Below are 22923 nucleotides of genomic sequence, written 5' to 3' on the forward strand. Positions count from 1 at the left end.
ATCTTCTAGATTTATGGTTCATGCTGGAGGAAATCAGGGCCTGTGCCCTAGAAAAGATCTTCATATCCAGAAGCACCTGATACATTTAAAACCCTAAAAATTTGCCACTGGGGAGATTTGAGGATTTTTTTGGTGGTTGTGAGTTGGTTTTTTTTTGCATGTGAACAATAACAAACAAGCTGAGCCTATTTTTTGTCAGATGCTTCAAAGACTGAAACCAGTAGCCCTTCATGCTGCGTGGGTGTGTAGGACAAAAGGAAATTGTCCAGATTTTCAGGACAGTTGCTGAGTCCTTAGACTTTAATGTGGTTTGGAAACTTCAAGCACAATGTTTATCAACTTGCTAGTTTTCATGTCCGACTGAGATTGGGAAAGGAAGAAGCTCAGCAGATGAATGTTAAGGTTTGGCATTTCAGAAGTCTGTGTCCAGCAGGGCTGTGGTGGGGCTTTATCAGCAAAATTGTGCCTTTGAATCCCCCAAAGTTATGGGTTGGGACTTCCTGCTGCTGCCCCAGAGGGAATGGAAACCGAGACTGCTGCAAGAGTAGCTTTGCCATGAAACGTAGGATGCCCAACCACAGTCACTTCTGCGCTCGGAGTTAAGTCTCTCCTATTGGTATGAGACCTGCAAGAAGCAAACTGCTCCCTCCACAGACATGCTATATCTTTAGCTCTCACTTGCCCCCTAGCAGTCTCTTTTTTTCCTCTGTCAATATTTGTAAGAATGTGGGGAAATGTTTCTGTGTATATTTGAGTACGAATTCTACCCATGGACAGCATCAGGCTCTTCTCTCTTTGCCCTTGTGCACCCTTACTACACATATTCCTGCAACAGAGAAACAACCTTTCCCAAGCATTCCCAGCTGGGAATGGACTGATTTCTTAATCCGCCATGTGGGAACTGCTCATCCTGAAATTGGTCCAGTAATTGTCAGGAAGGTGCCCACACAGTTTTCTCCTATCGAGATGCCGAAGTTTAGTTTCATTCCCTCACAGTTGGAGGTCACCACTGCATAAATCCTGCTGGTTAAAAGAAAAAGAGTTGCTGCAAGCAGCAGTTTGAAAAGTGAAAATACAGACATTAGTGCTCTCTCCAAAGCCAAACGTGGCACGGTGTCATGCCTTTTGTGACCGGCAGAATGAATTCATGCTGGAACTAAGCAAAGCCACAGCAGATTGAGAAACACGAGGGTGTGGGGGAAGAGATTTGAAACTCTACATTTCAGAGGTACTTTTGCCTGAAACTGAAGTCTTGAGCTGTTGAGATGTATGGAGAAACTTGGACTGGGAGTGTGGATGACTGTTTCTTCTGTAATAAGTCATGTTTGGTATTTGTTTTTTTTTTTTTTGTGGCTCACTGGGTGGAAATGTGCCGTACGAAAGATGAAGAGGAGGATGATTTTGCTCGTGATGCATCTGTATTATTCAAGACCATTATAGATGTTTGTGAAACAGTTAACCGATTTATTCATCATCTTTCCCAGGCTTCTGTTTGGCTTGTGTTAATGGAGAAGCAAAAGGTTGACGTTCACGATGACCTGATTTTACTACCTCTTGTTTTTCCATCAAATCCCAGTTGATTTTCATTACCAAAATCAATTTTTCCGTATCCACAACGTTAAGTCACCCCTGTAACGTATTTAGACAGAGCACAACCCAGCGCGATGCGGTTGACGCCGATTTCTGTTTGCGTGACTTTTCTAGATGGTGGGGCCGCTCTTCCAACATTCACTGATACGTGGCACTAAGCACTCCTAAACGCAATCCCTTTTAAGTCGTATTCCCTCTTTTGGAGCCACGGCCTTGAAACAAGGTGCTCTTTGCCTTTGCAGCAGCTGAAGGATGGGGAAGTGGTTAGAAGGAAGCTGTTCCTAGCACTTCAGCGGGTTGAAGATGCTGTGGCAATGCAGTGACATTATTTCCGCGCCGTGCCCAGAAGCAGGGGTGGAGCGGGCAGGGCACGGTTGCCCTCGCAGAGCCGGGGACCCGTGAGCAGATGTCTCCGCTCCTCAGAAGTTCCCTCAGGAAGCCCGTGCTCTGGGAACGGGACCCCCTGCTTAGTGCGTGGGGAGCGGCGAGGGATGAGCGTGAGGGCGTTTCATGAGAGGCATTTCACAATTTCACATAGTTCGCTTAAGCGTCCTTCCTGTGGGATTCTTCCCTGCCACGGAGCGAAGGAATTTGCCCCTTTTGTTCCCATTGTCGTTCCTCTGTGGAGAAACCTCTCATCAGGATCGCCGTGGACTAATGTTAACAGAAGCGTGAGAGTTGCCGTCCTGGATCAGACAAGGGCTCTATTTAGCTGCGTGTCATGTCTCCGGCAGTGTCCAACATCTGATCTTCAGGGGAGGTTCAAGGAACCTTGCAGGAAGCAGTTATCTGATAAAATTCTCCAGAGAGGAAATTTTTTTGTAGTATGATCTAAAATCCACTATTATTTACTGAGAAACCGTGGGATTGAGGGTCAAGGAAACTAAAATTAGTGTCTGCAAAAATTTAGGTGTTGTCTGTGTTTATGGCAAATGGATATAACACAGTGGGATTAAAATGCATTATATTGTATAATACAGAGAATTTTCTTCATCTGTTGTGCTGGTGGCATTTGGGGTGAAACCCCACCTTTCCTTGTTTCATGCAGTGCTGTAATTAACGTTCATCCTAATCTATTTTATAAGTATTAAGGATTATAATTTCCCAATGTAAATTGAGCCATAGGCAAGCTTGCCAGAAGCTTTCTGCACGTGCACCTACCTTAGACTTTGTGGTATAGATGTCATTTAACTGCGGAATGGATTTAGCCTCTTGAGCCATTGCAAGGGAGTCCTCTGTGCCGACTGTTCTGGTTCTTCTCACCTCTCTACTTTAAATTGTTGCGTTGCATTAGTTATTTTCTCTTCTTTTGAACCCAAGGCGTTTGCTTATAGCGCTGTTTTACAGGTTTAAGTAGGGTGGATGGAAAGTCAGTTCCCGACTTTGTCTTTTTTTTTGTGTGTGTGTGTCTGGAGCATTACAGGACAGTTTAGCCAGACAAATGCGTTACGGGAGCATCAGAAATAGTATCAGCAGCCTTCAGCAAAGTGGAAATACTGCAAATTTGCTTTACATTTTCTTTTATATAGTTCCTAATTTATTTCTGTGTGCACAGCTTAATGAATAGTATAGCCCTAGATGAATTTGACAGGCCTGTGTAGCTGTCTGAGTTGGCAGGTTACGGGCAGGTAGGCAGTTTGTCTGTCTATATGAAATAGTCTTCCAATTCAATCCTATTATATTGCTGTATTTGTCCTGCCAGGGAATCTGTAACAAGTCTTAAGTATCAAGTTGGTAAAGAAATTTAATTTGGTCAAGAAAATGTACCCCTTACTCTATATAGGAATTCTAAATTATTTTTTGTGTCTGTTTTTAATGTACTTGCTTTGTCTTTATACCATATCAATGCTTTCCTACTACACTACTTAATGGAATAAACTTTCCTCAAAAAATATTCAACTGATGATTATGTGCTGGGATCGGTCATGGTGGGGTTAGAGCAGAGGCGCAGCGGTTGCTGACACATGTCAGTAAGGGATAGAGTAGATCTGATGTGATACGGGCAGGGCTACCTACACTCCTGTAAGCAGCACAGGCTTAATTGCGTGCGGAGGCACGAAACCATACTCCTGGGTGAATGCCAGTGGCCGATCACACGGCGTCATTTTTGGATGGGCAGATGATGGAGTCACGACCACTTCTCGTCTGCAATGGCCTGAGCAGGATCTCCCCGTAGGGACCAGGACAGGGACGTCAAGGTGGAGGGGTACGTGACCCACACGGACCTATGCCGAATGTGGCTGTGGAAGTATTCCTACAGCCTAGCTCTGCTATAACCACGTCTTGCTGAGAACAGCCGCAGCAGATCTGTTGGTTTTTTTTAAGCTGGGCATTCACTCTGTTAGAGTGATATTTCTCAACGCACACCATATATATATGTGCGTTTTGCCCCCTTGGTGTAGTTTACCAAAGTGATGATCCCATGAGGGTTCATAACGGATGCGTTAGACTGTACGTTTGGATTCCCATTTTCAAATCCATATGCTCAATGGGAAATAAAAAGTTTGTGATTGTGGCTGGTTTTACTTCTCTGTAATTGCTTTCTCCTTGTATAGCTAATGAAATGAGCACCTTCGCCAGCCTAGATAGTGGCGAAGGTGCTCATTTCAGATGCTAAGTTTGTGGAGTTTTTAAAATTGGATGGATAAGAGAGGAAACTAAGATTTTTTTTTTCCTCTCAGGTTCTCTGAATGTTAAATTTTGAAATTTATTTTTCACTGGCATTACGTAAAGTGCCCGTGCTCATGCCCAGAAGTCACCTGGTGACTTTAGGGCAGACAGGACACAATCTTCTGATGAGCTGGTGATGCAAGTGCCTTCAAGCAGGTGTTGTGTGGGCACAACGCACTGAACTGCATGGCCTTGGCTGCCCAGGTATGATGGGAAATGGTAATAGTTTCTATTGGTAGAAGCTTGAGCCAGATTTATTTCAAATAACCAACTGTGATTTCAGCTTGTTAGTTTTCTACATCTAAATTTTTAAATGAACAAAATCCTCTGCTCTTTAATAAAATGGCTTTATCACAGACTATTGTAAGAACAGCCTGACTTAGCTAGGGCAAATACTGGCAAAACATTTGGCAATTATTGGGGAAATACATATTTGTTTACATTTACAGCTATTGACCATATTGGCATGATAGCGTGTACTGCTCAGAGGTCTTAATGAAGTGCTATCAGAATTGTACTTGCTCTGTTTTTAGCTACGGGGAGTTTTGCTTTGCCTCTATAGCATCTATTCTTATATCAGTGTGTATACACATCTAGGGACAGCAAATACATACAGATAGTAAATAAACTCTTATCGCTTGCTCTGAGATCCAGAACTGAGAGGGAAAGGATGCACTTGCTCAAATAACAGATATACACATTTTTCTGTGCCTGTGAAGGCCTTTCTTGGGCAGTAGCATAACCATTTGGCCTGCTGATTGATTTTTAATTCCAGGGCATGGAGTCAGGGTCAAGGCCTGCCCAGGACTCTTCTAATCTACTGTGATAAAGATTATGCTGTTCAGACTCTATTACGATGCTGTATCATACAACAGCCCAGCTTTCTCATCCATTAACCTGTCCATTTTCTTGGCTGGCTGTTATGTCCTAATGGTACTTTAAATTCTTAAATTACAGTTGAGATTAATCAGACTTAAGCATTTGATCCAGAAACCACTTGGCATGTGTTGTAGAACATCAGACTGGATAATCGGAATGTCCCTTCTGGACCTGAAAGGGACAAACCAATGATTTGATGATTTTGATGCATCGATGTGTACTTTGTAATAGCTTCCGACAAGTTTCTTGATCTTGAAAGCAAACGAGAACACCTTTCAGTCACAACAGAGGCACGTGTGAGTGACAGATCCGTTGAGGAGTAAGACAGCTTGAGCTGCTCCTTCTGCCCGGAGCGTGTTTCTGTTTGCCCACTGTGTATCAGCACGCGCGGTGCCTCTCTTTGCACAAGAGCCAGCAGAAAACAGGGACAAAGCAACCTGGCAGTCCAAGGACCTGTGTCTGTTAACTCTTGCAAGTCCCCGTGGCCCTTAATTGCCCTGCAAAGTTCTTCTTCGGCAGAAGTAGTGGTTACATTTTGCTGCTTCATGAGCTTGTGCATCTGGAGAATTGTCAACGTCGGCGTGGGACAAGGGCATACCTCCTTGTTCTCTCACAGATAAGCTGTCCTGGTTTCTCTTCTGCAGGCATCAGGGGTGACGCTTGGATTTGCTTCAGAGAAGTGGTGTGAAATCAGATGGATGAAGGACCGTGAGCTCCCCTTTAGAATGGGGACCTAGGTGGCACATGAAAGACCTGCAGATACTGCTTTGAATCTCAGGGTGGCTCATGGTTTGGCGCTGTAGGTCTTTCCTAGGGGCTGTTTCTAAGTACAGGCAACGGAGACGGTGCTTTTACCTCTAGGTGCAGGAACCAGACTGCGCTGACTGCTTTGCCTGTGCCTGAGCATTGGAAATCCAGGTGACATAGATGAGACGGAGGCTATTGCTGCCGTGGAGATAGAAGAGTGTCTTCTTCCAGTAGCAGTTCTCCCCAGCCACCAGCAGTCACAGAAGTAGGCAGTTCCGTTATCCAGTGTGATCCCTTCTCCCTATTGCCCTGTGGCAGGACCAGGCCAGACATTCACACTTCAAGCAGGAAAAAAACCAAATTTTTTTCCAATCACCACCCATAACTCTGCCTAAAAGTTTTCCTGTCTTATAAATGCAAGTATTGATGCTGATGAGAATCTCAGTGTTGATAAAACTAGGAGGACCTGTTGGTCACCATTACTCCTTATGGTCAGATGTAAATCAAAACTTTAAATGGCCCTTCAGAGTTGACCACAAGTTCCTTTTTCGGTCTTTTTTTTTTTTTAAAATAGAGTGATTTGGTGTAATGATGTAATTGGAATTATTATAGATAGGTACAACTCTTTGACCAAAAAAAAGTTATATTTACTTGCAGAGTGGCCTGAAGTACCTTTAGAAGAGATGGTAATACAATAGCTTGTCAGGAAGAGCTCTGAAAACTACTGATATCCCAGGTTTCCTTACAAAATGCAGTAAAGCCGTATATCCCACATGAGGTTAGCTGGTGGCCACATTCTGGTTAAGGTGGTGCTGCAGATCAGAGTCAGCTCATTTTCTCTGGAGACGCACTGAAGGTCAGCCCCCCGGGTATTACCATGCTCCTAAGCATTTCGTCTGGATTCTGCAATTGCTTCTTGGTTGCGCGCATGTGGGTATTCCCATTCCCTTCCATGGGATGACTCATAAGGAAATGCTTATAAGCAAGAGTAAAGTCCTGGGCTGCATTTGAACTGAATGACCCACGTTTTAAGGAGCAGAGGGAGGTGAAGACCCTATTAAGAAATCACGTGCGCTCTCTTTCCAGTGCAGGAGTGTCCTCTGCAAAATACATTTTTGCTGAATGTGTTTGAATCAGGAGGAAATGATATTTGATGGTAAAACCCACAAAGGGTCGGTTATGTTTAACAAGCCTTAAAACATGTGCAAATCTAACAATGACTGAAACAATTACTTCATGATGGATAACTTTATTGCCCACAGATGGCACTTTAAACCCAGAAGGTCAGATTCCTTGTATACACTGAAGTTGCAAAGATAAACTGATCATTCTCCTTAACCTCTCATTGTGCAGGTGAAAAAAGATTAGTCAACATGTTCAGGATAACTGCAGGGGTTGGAAGACAGTCACTCAGCCTCAAATTATGGAAAAGATGTTAAAAGTAAAAAGCCACCAAGCCTGTTAACTTCAAGGAAGTTCTAATACTGTATTTTTTTTTTAAACTAAGCTTTAAAGCTAGCTTTTGGGTTTACTTTCTTTAGTCAAAAGTAGCACAAATTCAGTATGAATGAAAGGAAATTTAAAAGTAAAAGCTGGAAAAATCAGAATGGGGATAATAATCCAGAACATGGTCCCGATTTTGCGTTCAGCAGGTCTATACTTTTAAGAGGAATCAAGATTAGCTGAAATCAGTGGAAGGCTGATCACGTGTGCATGGTTACTCATTTGTCTGTAGAACTGAACTCACACATCATATTGGAAAAATGTATGCACGTTAATTTATTTTATCTTTTTTTTTCTTAATTGTAATCAGTGTTTTTGATTAACAGATAATTCAAATTTTTGTTTACTTCATTCAGGAAGAGGATCACCTTTTTTTGCAAGGCAGAAAACAACTGAAGAAAGTTTATTCTTTTGTTCCCTTGTAAATTACAGATTATACCCTCTACTTTCTTAAAAAAATAATAAAATTTGTCCTTCCCTTATTTTAGACAGAATGGCTAACTTTCGCGATCTAAATTAATGTTTGCTCATTAATTAAGCAACCCTGTTGACTGACTTTCACATGTATCTAATAAGCCTTCCGAAACAAATAGAATATGCCCCCCCAAATCACCCCTTTCCCTATGGGAGGAGATTCCTCAGTTATCAGGATTAATTAGTTCTCTTGTTGTCACATGAAAAGAAGTTGCACCCCCCAATGTAGGTCAGTGTGAGGGTAGGCTGCTGATGGTCGCTTAGTGACAGGCACAATGATAAGTGAACGTGTCCTGTTGAGCCATGACCCTTCAGAAAAGACAGTGTCAAGTAAAATGCCCAGAGAAGGTACATAGAAGGCATAATCCGCTTCTAAATATTGACAGTAGGAATTTCCCTGCTATTCTCCTTCCTTTTTCTTTCCTGGTAAACATGTCAAACTCTATCGCATTTGTACTCTGCATCAGTTTTGAAGCATTTAAAAACGTAAGGAAGCTAATGACCCATGAATAGATAGGATGTCAAATAAAGCTATTTTTCTTCAAGACTTAGCTTGCTGGTAAAAGTGTTGTCTTGCATACTTGTAAAAGCATCAATATTGGCTTGAAATAAGGTCTTTTACTTCAGCTTTTTGTCAGTGAAAAACAAAATAAATGAATATATAACAAATCTGATACATCATGCCAAACACATTGATGTTAGCTCTTGAATATTAATATGATTAACTACTGGAGTTAAGTGTCTAAAATGTACTTGAAATCAATTATGAAACGCTGGCTTTTATCAATGGGAGCAAAGTTAGACAAACACTAAGCACTCCTTAAGATCCCACCCACAATATTTGCAAATACTGCAGTGTCTTTTAGATATACGTAATATGTGTAAAACGGCAAAAGCTTGAATATGTATCCAGTATATCTGGGTTTCTTTTTTGCCTGTAGGATGGGATGAAAAGATCTGGGTTGTTTTTTTTCATTTGATTTTAATAACTCTGAGGCAGACCTTCTGACATACGGGCTTCCAGGCTGTCTTGGTTTGTATGCTTAATTTAAGATGGATCTTGAGATTTTCATGGGGATGTCTTTGCTTATGTCACTGTAGAGTTGTCAAGAGAAAAGTTTGTAATGTTTATAATGGTTTCTTGCCCTTCACCTCTGGCAGACTTTGAAAACAACAGCAGCCCACATTCCCAGGGCTGGTCTCCTGGTCTCGGCATGGGGCATGGTGCTGCACGGCTGGCTTTGCTCCTGGGCAGGGTGCCGGTGCCGGTGCTGAGCAAAGCCGAACACTCAGTACCCAGTCGTGACTGGGCACCACAGACTTGCTCTCCTGCCTTGCTCTCAGTGTCTGTCACTCACATGGATTTTCCACCTTTCCATCAGTTTTATGCTGGAAGCAACCTACATGTTGCTTTCCAGCAACTGGGTTGAGTCTAACAGCTGGGCTTTGATCCCAGTGGGTTCCTCTGGCAGACCATTACTGATGGTTTTTTCATACATATTGAACTGTTTGTAAACATCGTTGCATGCTTTCAGCTTTTCTAGAGCCCGAAATAAGGAACGGTTCAGGGAAGCTTGAGGCCAGGTTCCTCCCTGAAGTAAGGAAGAAGGTTCATAAAGTTGGATATAAATGCTGCCTTCTTGGGAGAGCATCTGAGCCTCTAATTCTGGGATGACAAGAGGAATATGAATGAAATGCAGGAACATGGTAGTTTCATGAAACTGTCTGATTGTTTAGTTGGAGGACATTGGCAAACCCTCTCAACCCAAGTGCTTGTGCTGCTCTTCAAGAAGCTGCCTAAGCTCTTGTAAAGTCTTATCTCAATTTCTCAGCGTTTAGCATCAGGGACATTATTTCAGAACAGCAAATGAGTAGACTCAGAGACTGTAAGCATCTATGGGAGACTAACCCATAAAATCACGTGCACTCTTTGGGAGACCCAGTGTTTCAGAGATGAGATCCGTAAATGGTGGGCGAGAAAAATGTATGTTTGCAATATATCACATAACAAATTGCTTCTTCAAAGATTTCCTGCATCTTTTTTCTCCCCTCTTAACAGCTAGCAGCATATATTCATTTCTCATTAGAAGTATGATTGTCTAGACAAATCGCAGAGGAAGTCTGTGTATTTGTATGCTATCACCATTCAAATTTCTAGTAATATTTGTGGTGCAGTTCAGAGGACCTCTTTATTCTGAAAACTTCTTATGCCCTTGCTTGAAGCCTGTTCAAGTGAGCTATAATTTAGTTTACGTCTATGGTTGAGTGTACCCTTTAAATCTTGTTTTGAAGAGAGATGGATGATAGTATATACAGGAAAACTATTGGAGCCACAACTTAAATAAGATATACAGGGCTAAAAAGAAAAATGCAGATAAATGTAACTAACCTAGATGCCAAAGGTTAGTTGAAAGTTAGTTAACCCCTACAGTGTACATTTCCTGTATTGCTAAGGAAGAGAACAGGTCTCTGAAGACCTCTAGCAAACAGTTTTGCCAACCTAATCAGCTATCTGCTTCTTTTCATGGATTGTGCTAGGTAGTCCCAGATGGTGATTTAGACCTCTTTTCTCTACCAATGTTACGGGGAATCAGTAGGAAATACAAATGGAGCACAGCCGGCTCTTCAAAAAAAACCAACTCAAAAACCAGCAGATGAGGGCAGTGCCTCTTTACCTTTTGTACAAAACCCTTGTACTTTTAGCATCTCTTTCCATAAGTGGAGACTTGACTTCTAGGGCTTTCTTGGACTGAAGGAGTTCAAGTCCACATCACAGAACAAAGTTTTGATATTCAGCCTCTAATCTGAGGCTACATCTGCTGCTGCGTGAAAGCTGCTAAATTTGGAGCAGCCATTGACTTTGGAGGGTTTATACAGCTGAAATTTAGTGGCCAATCTCAGCCGGAGTTGGTGTCCAAAAGTTCCTTCTATAGTCAACAAAAGAGGGAGGCCTTTCCAGTGGGTGATCCATAGCAGCCAAATAAGTTTCATGTATTTCTACTATGTTTGGTGCATACAGCTGTTCATATTTGGCTGTGGCAGGGACCTCTTGGAAGGGCTTAAAATAGCTAAACTGAAACTGTATTTGACTGAGTTCTAGTGGAAAATCTGCATTACCCTTGTTTACATGATGCTGCTTCCCTCGTATGTTGACAAATACTTTCTCTTGGAGTAAAGCGATCTGAGCTGATCTCTGCTCCTCTCTCCCAACACTGAAATCTTCACACATTGCACTAGGGTCCAGATTCAGACTTAAACTGGTTTTCAACTTTAATTATTTCAAAATATTTTCTTGTTATGTTCCTAGCTTCTGGAACACTTTGCTGTCAGTGTGAGGGCGATGGGGTGGATCAAAGACTGTTTCTTCCCTAAGGCATGAGCTTCTGTCTGCTTGCCATGAAAGCTTTTGTGGCAATAGCTATTATGGGGCAAAGATAAAACATTTTGCCTTTCGAGCACTTGCTGGCTTGATGAGAGGGAAGGTCTGGTGTTCCTCTAGTTTTCTGACCATGGGTTTTTTCATGGAATTCCTAAAAATTGCCTTCACATGGCCTGTGAGAAGCCTGCCTGGATGTTTTCAAGTGTCCTAAGCCACCTCGTGTTATACTGATACCGTGGGTTTCACCCATACCAGAATTGTCTGGCCATGACTGGGGCCATGTTGGCATACTTGCCTTCTCAAAAAGCAGCAAATCTGGTCTGGAGGTGCCTTGATCTTGTTCTCAAAATTTGCTGTAGAGCTGTCCAGTTACCTTTTGACACCACTTCACTGGAAGGAAGCCTGCAGCTAGTGAGGGACCGCAGGCAACAGTGCTGTGACCTCCAGTCAGGAAGGGAAGATCCTCAATCCCCTTTCACTCCTTCCAGAGCAGTTCCAGCTTTGCAGCAACTTGTTTGAGTGAGAGTTCGGTATCTTAGAGGTCAATACGTGGCTCCTGCCGTGGAAGAGGCTGACTTTTGCCCTTCCCATTGAAGGGGCTGCCATGGTGGTGTTTCCTAAGGAAATGCAGCCAGTGGTGCTTGAGGGCACGCTTCCTCGGTTAGATGTGTAGCCGCAAGGTCCTGAACTTTCTTCAGGGTATGCTCAGTGAACAATTTGAGAGCAAAGCGTTTGACCGAAACTTGCATAGCTTGCTTTCTACTTTCTTTCCTGAGTAATTCTCATGGAAGATTATGTGAGTCCTGAGTCAGGACAGCGGGATTTTGCTCAGAGGAAGAGAGCATGTAGGGGGCGGGGGGGGGCAACCCATTTTCTTTGCTTTCCCCTTCCAGTATAACATCATAAATGTGAGTGGACTGGGAACAGGATGATTTGTCATTGTTAATGTGGTTTTTTTTTTTTCTTTGTTTTTCTAGGACCTAGTTCAGGATCCAAATTAAAAGTTCCTGAGCTGAGTATAAATGGCACACAGCACGTTGTTCAAGCAGGCCAGACTTTAAATCTCACCTGCAGGTAACCAGCTGAGTTGGATTCTGATAATTTGGCTGGGAGTTGATACACCTGACACTTTCTTTTTTTGTAACTGAAATTAGAAAAAAATGAAACCTTATGTTGTGGGGAAAGGTGGGGAATGAACTTCAATGGCAATTGTTTAATAGTTCTTTGTTGTTTCTGTTGTTGTTTTTGGAAAACAAGATAAAAGAGAACCCCAGAAATAGCCTGATATAATAAAAAGAAAGCTTGGGAACTGGAGCTATATAATTGCAGCCCAACATAATTGTTTCTGCTTCCTTATCTGTATTTGCAGGGGGGAAATGGTTCATTCATGGTCTTTGCCTGAAACTCTAAGTAAGGATAGCAAAAGGCTGAAAGTAATTAAATATGCCTGTGGAAGGAATGGGAAGCAGTCCTGCAGCAGTCTGACCTTGAGCAGAACTCAAGCAAGTGACACTGGAAACTATAGCTGCAAATACCCAACAAGTCCAGCGAAAAAGAAGAAGGAATCTACAGTCTATGTATTTATTAACGGTAAGATCACGTTTTTTAACACTTCTTGGTACTTGCACTTCAATGCAGCAAAATGGACAAATAAGGCAGTTCAGGGTTTTGAATGATATTTTCAGCCTTGCAAAATGTCATGATAATTTACCAATCAATGTATAAAATCTGCTTTCTCAGAGCTTGCAAATACAGATGCTAGAGTTTTATCTGTTAGGAAGAAAAATGAAGAAAGACAAAGACCCAATCCAACCAGTTTACTGGAGTAAATAGAACCCCACATGGAAGTAGACTAGAAGTGAATCTGTGAAATGGGTATCAGAGAAATCATACCTTACAGAATCGGATGATGACTGATGAAAATCATATAACTGGTACAACATCCACTTTAACCTGTCTGTGTAAGATTCTAGATTTCTAGGCAGCTGAAGGATGCCAAAGCTGTCTATCCAGATCACTGAATTGTCTCATGCTGTAGAAAATTAATATTTGCTTATTAAGTCACGTTCCAAAATGTACTCTGTAGTCCATGTTACACAGATTGTAAAAATCTAGAATAAATGGAATCAAACTAAACACAGAATTGTGTTCAGCAGACAAGTATCATGTAATGTATGGGAAATGCTGGAATTAGGTCAGTTAGGCTATAACAGAAATTGCTTTCTGGTCCTGTTTTCTTCCAGGATATTAATCAGACACTTCTCAGAATAGTTGAATGCAATAGACACAATAATAAAAGAAAAAATTATAAACACATTAGGGATTTAGTTTAATTTTATATTTTAGTTTTTCTTGATTTTTACAGAATAAAATTAATAGATTACTGCAAGATATCAGGATTCACAGATTTTGAAAGCCCATATTACAGAGAATGTGCAACTGGAAGTTCTCCAAATTATGTGTCTGCTGCTTCTAACGAGTTCACATCAGAGTGAATTAGCCTTTGTTTTCATTTTGTGACACAAAGAGTGGGACTGGTGCTGTGAAAAAGCAGAATGAAGTGGACCTCTCACTACAGTGATAGGAAATAAGATAGCTCCCCCCATTATTGTGTGTTGCTTTATTGAGAATTATTGAATAATTCATGCTGTTCGTCCTGCTTTCTTTCATCTGAAATATACCGCAGTGTTTTTCTCACCCAACTATTTCCATATAATTTACTGGATATCCAACTACAGATGCATCCATGGAAGCATAACCAAAGTAGGTTATTCATTTAGTGACCAAGGTTTTCTGCTGCCTAGGAAAACTTACACTTTTCTTGGATGACTTTTGCAAGTTTCCCATCATGGGACCTTCTTGAACCTCCCACCTTGGATGTCATCTCTGTCTGAGATCTACCCACAATCCTCTCCACTCACCACATGGGAAGAGCAAGGATGGTTGTGTCTCTGACCGAGAACCTCTCTGCTAAACCCACTTTACAATATAAGAGATTCCTTTATGTTCTCTTGATCCCTTTCCTGTATGAAGTGTTAATTTTTCTGGATCCTGAATTTTTACAAATGGAAGACACAACCAGTCTTTCTAACTCTTGATTGCTTCCCAAATTGTATGTAGCTTGCTTACATCTGAAAGGGATCCTCAATTAGATGTATGTGAGCCGAGGTTATCTGCCTGATTTGCATGGTGATGGAAGAGAAACATATCATTGGAGAAATAGGGTTTTTTTGGACAGCCCCCCCCCCCATCAGTTAAGTAAGACCACCTGGGTGTTTTATTTTTGTTGATTTTTCAAGGACATTCAGTCATTAAATGTTGATGTCACTGTTGAATATAGGATTAGATTATGTTTCTCCTCCTACCTTGGTTGCCAAAAACCAGTAAAATGTTTAAGGGACAAACCTGTATTAAGCTTAGACCTCTTTGGCATCTTAATTTTCTGAATTTGACAATCCTTTTGCTTGAAAACCAATTTCTTAACACTTAGGGCAAACCCCTGATAACGAGGGAGGCTGCAAGGTAACTGCTTATGTAATGCCTATTGAAAGTGTCACTCCGCCCTAAGGTGGGGAAAGGGATACTAGTCCTCCAAAAATTTACAATTTCAGGAAGAATTGTTGAGTAAGTTGAAAAGATACAAGATACCGAGTACCCAAACTCACCCTTTCTGATCAGTGTAGTGTTAGGATTTGGAAAGGAAATACTTAAGGAATCTCTTAATGTAAGTCATTGTTCCTGTGAACATGCATGAAATTCAATTATCTGGCGCAAGTGGAGGTGAGATGGGAGTGACAAAATCCTCTGTCAAGACTACCGTTCTTGAGTCTAGTTTTATTTTAAAAGAATTTGTGGGTGCTTAGGAAATAAACATTTGTAAAATTTGGGTCCCTCCTAGTTTTGTATTGTTTCCTGTGGCAGGACGTTGTGTCAGTCCATTTCCCATATTAGCTCCATGTGGATCACCGAGGTGCCTGTTTCCCATGTCTTAGCATGCTGCAGATGAGAACAAATAGTTGCTATTTACAAACACAGAATCCGAATCAGGAAAGTTGATATTGTTTGTACAGGAAGTCATCACTTATTGTTTTAAAAATGTTATTCATTTCCGTAATTAGAGTGATACTGAATATGAACTGGATTTTAAAAAAAAAACAACAAAACAATAAACCCAGTAAGTCCTTTGGGTCAGTAAGGAGCGTATGCTATGGCAGAAGATGAGCTTCTATAGACAAAACCAAGACGCAGGACGATGAGAAGGAGAATGCAAGTCCCAGTGCCCCAGGATGACTCGAAACGTTTCTGAAGAAACTCTGTGTTTGGGTGATGGAGAACAGGCAGGCTGGTGACTTCTCTTGCGGGAGCTAGTCCTGACACCACCCTTCTTTCAGCTGGAGAGGTCACTACTGAGTTTCACGGGGGAGTGAGTGCGCAGTATGTGCTGCAGCAACTCTTGACCACACACAGCTCAGGAATTGAGACATCAAGTGAGGGAAATGAATTCTCTTAAGAGCCTTGGACTTCGCTCTAGGAAAACTGATGGCCTGACTTCCACCACAAGGCATGGGAAAAAAATCTGAAATGAAGCAAAGCCTCTTTGCCAATTTCTCCACTATCTCGGACCCAAAACTGCTCGGATCTTTGTTTTGTTACACAACCGCAGCGTTTAGTGGTAGTAAAATGGAAAGATTTGTAATGAACACTCACTGCATACGTTGGAGTGAGGCATGGGGAATTTTCTGCTTGAAAAGAGATAATTATGGAATAAAGACATTCAAGAAACACCAAATTATCAGCAGGCTGTTTTGAAACCTCTGTAGATTTCCCTGGGGACAGTGCTAAAGGCTTTTATTTCTGCCTGCCTGGTATCTCCAAGACACTCTTTTCCAGTTGCTGGAGTTCATTTGCTTTCTTAAAAAATGTGCAGTTCTCTTCATTCTCTCATCATCTCTTGCTTTTGATCAATTGTTCCCATGGTGTGACAGAGAAAAAGCATATCGGTTCAATTACATTGATATATCAAGGTTAGATTTTTGCAAGAATTTAAACAAACTTTGATTCAAGTTGAAGTGTTGCTACTTCCTGTGATGAAGACAGCTTTCAGCTATTAATATACAAGAGTAATATCTTAATTCTGTTGCAACAGAGAATTCTTCTCTAAGTGAAGTTGTACTAGGGTATTAGCTCATTTCTTAGTGAATGTTCTCCCTCTCCTTGTCTCTCCTCACACTCCTGCTGTGCATGCCTTCTGACCGCACACTTTTCCTTGCAAAATGAGACATGTACTGGTACTTCAATCAAACACCGTTCAAAATATTCTATTTTAAAATCAGACCTCTAGGCTGAGTGAGTTGTCTATTCTTTTTCTGTGCTTAACAAAGAAAGGACCTTCTGGTATGTATTTCTCATCACTGACTTTACAAGGCATCTGGAGAACAAGCTTAGAAGAGATGTCTTGCTTTGAGATGATTTAAGTCAGGTGACATAAATCAGAGCTGGGTAATTAGAGGTACAAGTCCTGAGAGTACTTGACTCACCAATGCCTAGAATGTCAAACATGTCCACTAGTTTTGGAGATTTGGTTTAAGATGTGTCTCAGATTGGACAGTCCAAAATGAAGGGCTTTAGCATTAGTGAATGGTTCAAAATGTAAGCCTTCGAAGTGCCAAAACATCTGGGGTTTTGAGTGCCTTTTTGAACTCTAGAGTTGTATTCTGCAAGTGCTGACCGTCTGGCATCTCCTTGGGAGGTCCAGTTGTTGACAGATAGCTGGATCCAGCCCCAAAACTGACAGGGATTTAAGATTTAGCTTGAATGGATTGACTCCTGTAACCCCAAAGGTACTGTGTTGCAGAACAGAAAGGGTATCAAAAGAGTTCCCCTAAAGAGTCTCTTAAGATCAGAAGGATCAAAATCAAAATAATTCAACAGGTGAAAAAAGCAGTAAGACAAAACACCCTAAAAGCCAACAGAAAGGGAGATTTTCTTCTTTTTCCTTTTTCTTCTTATTCAGAAATAATGTACTGACAGAAGAACCTGCTGAGGCCTGGGAAACTCTTCCTCCCCTGTGCCTTTTTTCTGTCTTTGCTTTTGGCACAGTTTTAGCGTATGAGCAGTACGGTTTTGGCTTACACTGTCAGAGTCAAAAATATGATAGTACTCCTGTTACGAAAAGGAAACTAGTTGAAATTAAGCTATGCTACAGCTGTATCAAGTATGCGGCCACATTTTTTAGTGTCTAATGAGGTTCCTGTTACAAAACAGAGCCCTCTAGGACTTGCTGACGTCAATCACCTATAACTGCCATGCTTTTGTCATTGCGTGTATATGGACTTCACATCATAGTACACGGTGTTGAGCAGAGCATGTGTGGATGTCTTGGCAGCATCAAAGGCCATGCACTAAGCCCTCCAAGGTCCTTCTTCCTCACCAAAGTTTATCTCTCCTACTGAAACAGAAATAATATTTCCAAGATGAACCATCGTGAGGGAGGGATACATCTGAAAAAGTGTTCCTAATGCCCAGTAGCATTTCTAGACATCGCTTTCTGGACATAGTAATTGCTCTAGGGTGGATTTCCTGGCTTATGTGGGTAAGAAAGTTTTTCCTTAAGAGTTTTAACTGTGTTTTTTATGTGCGTTATGGACCTACGTTGATGATAGCATAGTATAACTAGCCCCAAAGGAAAACAAACCAACCCACCTAAAAATCACTGTACAACTATGCTAGCAATGCTTTGTGTCTGAATGTGCTCCAGATATAAAGTATTCCACGCCTTTTTCTTTTTCTTTTTTTTCCTGGACTTTTGTGATTATTAATTTATATCTCAAGCCTTCCTTTGAGGTTTAGAAATCATTTGAATTTGAAGAGTATTATTTTACAGGTTAAGAGGCAAGAGTGGAAAAGCCCTTCTTGCAGATAGGTGGTGTGCTTCCAGACATACAAAATGGGATTTTTTTTTTTAAGGAACATAGAAGCCTATATGTGAGCAGGTTGAATAGGTGTGTTTCCTAAGGCGTGATTAATCTCATTGTAAAACAGACGTCTAAAACAGGTCAGATGAGTCCCATGGTTTTCCCCGGTGACAACACTAACAGTTTGGCCACGTAGCTTGGTGAGAAATGTCTATATTTTAGATGTGTAAGTGAGATGAGAGCCACTCTTGGTGCACAAGGTTCTCCTCAAATTACTTCTAAACAGCCCTACTAATTTAGCTGGGATAAATAAAGTTAGTTAGGGTGAATCCCTGCAATGGAAAGAGGAATTTGGCAATTTACCTATTAACTTTAATGAAGTTTGCATGTCTGTACTTTAGTGAAGACTTTGGTCCTCTTCACGTGCATGAGGGAAAAGAGTGTTATGTGAATGTGAGGAAACTGTTTTGGCTCTTTTAGCCTGAAAAAAATCTTAATGATGAGCCAAGTGTAAGTAGGTATTTTGGAAGAACTTCAGAAGACAAACTTTCAGAGATTTCAAGGAGCTCAGATTTTCCTGCAGAGACTTTTCTTCTTGCAAATGTATGTGTAAGTACTCTGACTCACATAGCTCAGATTATTAAAAACAAACCAAACCCATGAACAGTAGCTGAAGCTTGTGGAAATAAAGAACCTCTCCACCTTTTCTGATTTTGGCATTTCAAGTGTTGGCTAATTTAGTTGTTTGTGCAAACCCCATAAATAGTCTAGACAGGTTACTGATACCAGACATAATATTGCTTGTGTTAAGCCTCCTATCAAGTTTGTATCTGGCTGCCAACCAGCTTAATAAAAAGCTGCTATTTATATTCTTCAACAATATAGCAAGTGACCTTCATGGATTTTGTGATTTCATGAATGCTCTTTGTGGTTTCACATTGATTGTAACTGAGAGATATTGTAAGGAACACAGTCAAACCAGCACACAGTCATTAATTCCAGGCACAATTTAAAAATACACTAAACTGACTTTTAAAGTAACCTTTAGCATATGCAAATATTCTGGCTGTCCATCTTTCATTTTGCTACTCTTGCAGGCAGCTCTGAAGCAAAAAAAAAAAAAAAAGGAAAAAAGCAAAAGCAAAACCAACCAACCAACCAAAAATTTTTTTTAAGGAAAGCTCAACCCTCTTAGATCTTCCATTCCAAATCCTGATGGAGCTCAATGTGTAACTTGGATGTGGTCTTCAAGATAGGTCAATCCATGATGTTCCTTTTACGTCTAGAGGTTTCTGAACATAAAAGCAAGTGAAGCTGGCCCAGAAGACTGCTGGCAGGAGGTTAGGTCATCCCAGATGCGCTGCCAGCCAGGTGTTCAGGGAAGGATGGCATTTACCTCCCCTCAGGAAGGAATTGGGAGGAAATGTAACAGGAGCCACTGGCAATACCTAGGAGTATGATGGGAGGGAAAGAGGGAAAAAAAAGAAGCAAGACTGCTATTATTTGGGGGACAGAAGGTTTCCACGTTGTTGGCATACCCTGCCAACGTGGCATAACCTGCCCTGGTTCTGCTGCGGGTTCGGCTTTGCCTGATCCAGGCTGGTAGAGTCTGCACCAGATTCTGGTCTTGAGGCACCGAGAGTATCCCCTTATGGCCATTAAGACGGAAGGAGAATAAAATCAAAGGGAATCAGGAAAAGCCTCCACACTCATTATGAAAACAAAACTGTGCTAGGAAACATGATGCGTATTTCTTTTAATCAAAAGCAGGAAGACATTTGGAGCACTTGGGGCCATCAATTGCCCTCCGGCCCACGGCGGAAGTCCCCGGTGATGTCAATGGGAGCTCTGCACGCGAATAACAGGGGCACGGAGACGCCTTGGCGTACCACTGCGGGGATTCTACCAAGAAAGGCTGTGACTGAGCTTTAAAGCCTACTGAGAGCAGCCAGGGCGTTTAGTTGACTTTTACAAAGCACTTCATTGACTTCTCCAGGCTTGAATGTGCATTTCCATTGAAGAAGGAGTAAAAAAAAAAAAGGCAATCGTGGTGTTTTGTGCTTGTTTCCTGTCCCTGCCTTCGGATGGGCAGGAATTCGGCGAGGTCTGAGCCACACAGCCCCCACCGCCTCAATATTGGCATCAGTCAGTGGTGACACTGTGTCTGCAGACAGCACCGGTAGTCCCCAGAACAGCTCTTCCTCACGCTTGTAATGATCTGGAGTTTATGATACAGGAAACTACTTTGCAAAGCTTGCTGGTTTTGGGCAGGAGCTCTTAATTTTGTGACAAAGACAAACGAGTCTTTGGGGAGTAGTAAATCCGCTTGTCTGGTGATGTTAAGGGGCAGGTGACCTCTTCTGTGGCTGCAGCCCCTGAAACAAAAAAGGTTCTTTTTTCACCATGCTACAAACAGGTTCATTCTTGGTCTTTCCTTGAATCGTACGGCAGAGGAAATGTCAACCTAACAAGTCCTTAGGGTATTTTTTATTACATACGCATCCCCTATTACTCATAAGTTCCTTTTGCGATTTCAGTGGACATTTAACACCTATTATTAAATAAAGCATTGTGGCTTTCATTTCAGAAAGTTTTTGTAACAGTTTCATTAAACCCCTTTAGGAAAACTTTTTCTGTATCCTGGGGTACACTTGAGATCCTCTACCTTAGGATTCTCCCCAGTATAAATTGGAGTAGACTTTGCTTCTCTTCCTGTTTGATATCTCAAACAAAAATATTATTTCATACAATAAGAAAAGGAGATCCTAAGGGCACAACAGCTTTATGACACTGGGAAGTGCAGATCATACTTTTGAAAGAGAAGCAAAAGTAATGTATTTGAAGAACTACTTGAGTGAACATAGGTCAACATGCAGAAGTCTGGGACCAGAACACTTGAATAAAGTATTACAATTTGAGGTTTTATAAAGGGTCAGTTCTTGCTAGCTTTACTCATTTCTTATCCAAGAAAGATTTCCATTGTTTTTTGTAAGGTTTTTGACTGATTGAAAATAATAGGATTTGCCTGAAAACACACTGGAGCTCTAGATAAGGGCAGAACTAAGATCTGAATGTTCCACTTTTTTAAGAGTTAAAACCCAAACCTTATGTGAATTTTGAGGTAGTCTATCTGCGATGTGAGTCAAACCGAACCTTCAGATCTGAACACCTGCAAAGAAGATTTGGAGCCAGAGCTTGTGGCTTGAGCCCCTCTTTGTTAAGTGGCCCAAACAATAGCAGCAGCAATGTTCCCTGTTCCCAGCGCAAGCTATTTATGACAATGCCCTTTGTTACAGGGATTGTTCAAGGGACGGTAAATTACTCTGCCAAGGTTTAGTTGTTGAGTCAAAAGGAATTAATGTTTTCCTGGCATTTTCATTTACCTTGCCACTTAAAAAAGAGACATATAGGTATTGTGATAGTGGGAAGGAGGAGAATAATTAACTCTCGTTAGTCCGTATTCTCAGAGTTGAAAGTATGGCTGGATAATCACAGTAGATTCTTTCTCCTGGTGAAGTCAACGTGAGTTTTCCCCATCAGTTTCCTCACAGAGAGCAGGAACATGTCCAGTGTAGCAGTTTCCTGATAAGTGAAGTTCAGCTCACTTCCCATATAATTACTTCTCCTGGTGATAATAAAATAGAAATGCCCTGAAATAAAAAACGTATATCTCAGCAGTAGAAATGATGCTGTGATGGGAAAAATGTACTTCAACTGTCCTGGATTTTAATGGAGATACCAAAGTACTGCTACTGATATTGAGTGATAAATATATTTTCAAATACTTAATAATATTTTGCTGAACTTGTTTAATAAAAATAAACAGAAGATTGACAGGAGGACTTACTTTGTCTAGTTTTCATCATGGACAGGGTTAGTCCGTTCTTTCAAGGCTGTATGCACCGTTATAATTTCCACACACTGTCTTAAGATTTCAGATATTAACCTTTTCCTTTTTCTTCTCCTGCAGATACAGGCAATCCATTTGTGGAGATGCACAGTGATATACCTAAAATAATACACATGACTGTGGGAAGAGAAATGATCATTCCATGCAGAGTCACAGCACCAAACATTGCTGTTACTTTAAAAAAGGTACCTCAATCCAAGCATGCTCTGAAAGTGTTATTGTGGATGATGCTTCTTTTGTTTGTTTTTTTTTTAGAACTATTGTAATTCTTTTGAAATATTTCAACAATTTAGTATTTCTTAAACAAGGTTTCTGGGTGTCAGTGTGTTTAGAAATATTTCAACCCTGGAGGCTTCATCTCATATCTCATAGAAGGGCTTCATCAAATCTCTTGCACTGGTTGAGAATTTTCTGAAGAAAATGAAACTTTTCATACCATTTTATTAAATCTTCACTGACAAAGGTTTCTTAAGCCCAGGAAGGAATTTCTTGTTAGGAGAAGAGATTTCCTCCCACCTCTTCCCTTGCCCTTCCTCCCCTTTCGTCTCCTGTCCTCTGGAACAGCCGGTAGAGCACAGTCCCTGGGGATTTGCTGGGGCCGTACAAGGATCTCTCGAGCCTTTGCCCTACCTCACTCCCACCGGCGACTTTGCTGCTTCCTTTTACATATGAGTGCACTTATCAGACAAGGGCTGGCTTCTCTTTGTAGGGAAACGTGCAGAGTTTGAGACGGTGTGACCAATATTAGAAAACCTAGACATTTTTCATGTTTTGGGGAAACCATTTCTTTCCCAGGTGCCTTGAGAGTTACATGGACAGGTAACTGACCTATATGTATGTAGTGAAGTACCCGGTAT

General features: G+C 41.3%; 1 protein-coding gene across 2 annotated transcripts in view; it reads left to right on the top strand.

Annotated features, from left to right (window-relative positions):
- The window catches only part of FLT1 (fms related receptor tyrosine kinase 1), a 115539-nt gene that overhangs the window by 3673 nt on the left and 88943 nt on the right, over nucleotides 1–22923 (top strand). The window contains exons 2-4 of one of the 2 annotated variants that reach the window (XM_075050667.1): nucleotides 12220–12316; nucleotides 12612–12832; nucleotides 22127–22251. In XM_075050667.1, coding sequence (XP_074906768.1) covers nucleotides 12220–12316; nucleotides 12612–12832; nucleotides 22127–22251 — 443 coding nt within the window. The remainder of the gene's footprint in view (nucleotides 1–12219; nucleotides 12317–12611; nucleotides 12833–22126; nucleotides 22252–22923) is intronic. The other variant, XM_075050666.1, reaches the window with a different exon arrangement.

The sequence above is a fragment of the Buteo buteo genome, chromosome 18 (assembly GCF_964188355.1).
Source record: "Buteo buteo chromosome 18, bButBut1.hap1.1, whole genome shotgun sequence".
NCBI classification, from domain to species: Eukaryota; Metazoa; Chordata; class Aves; order Accipitriformes; family Accipitridae; genus Buteo; species Buteo buteo.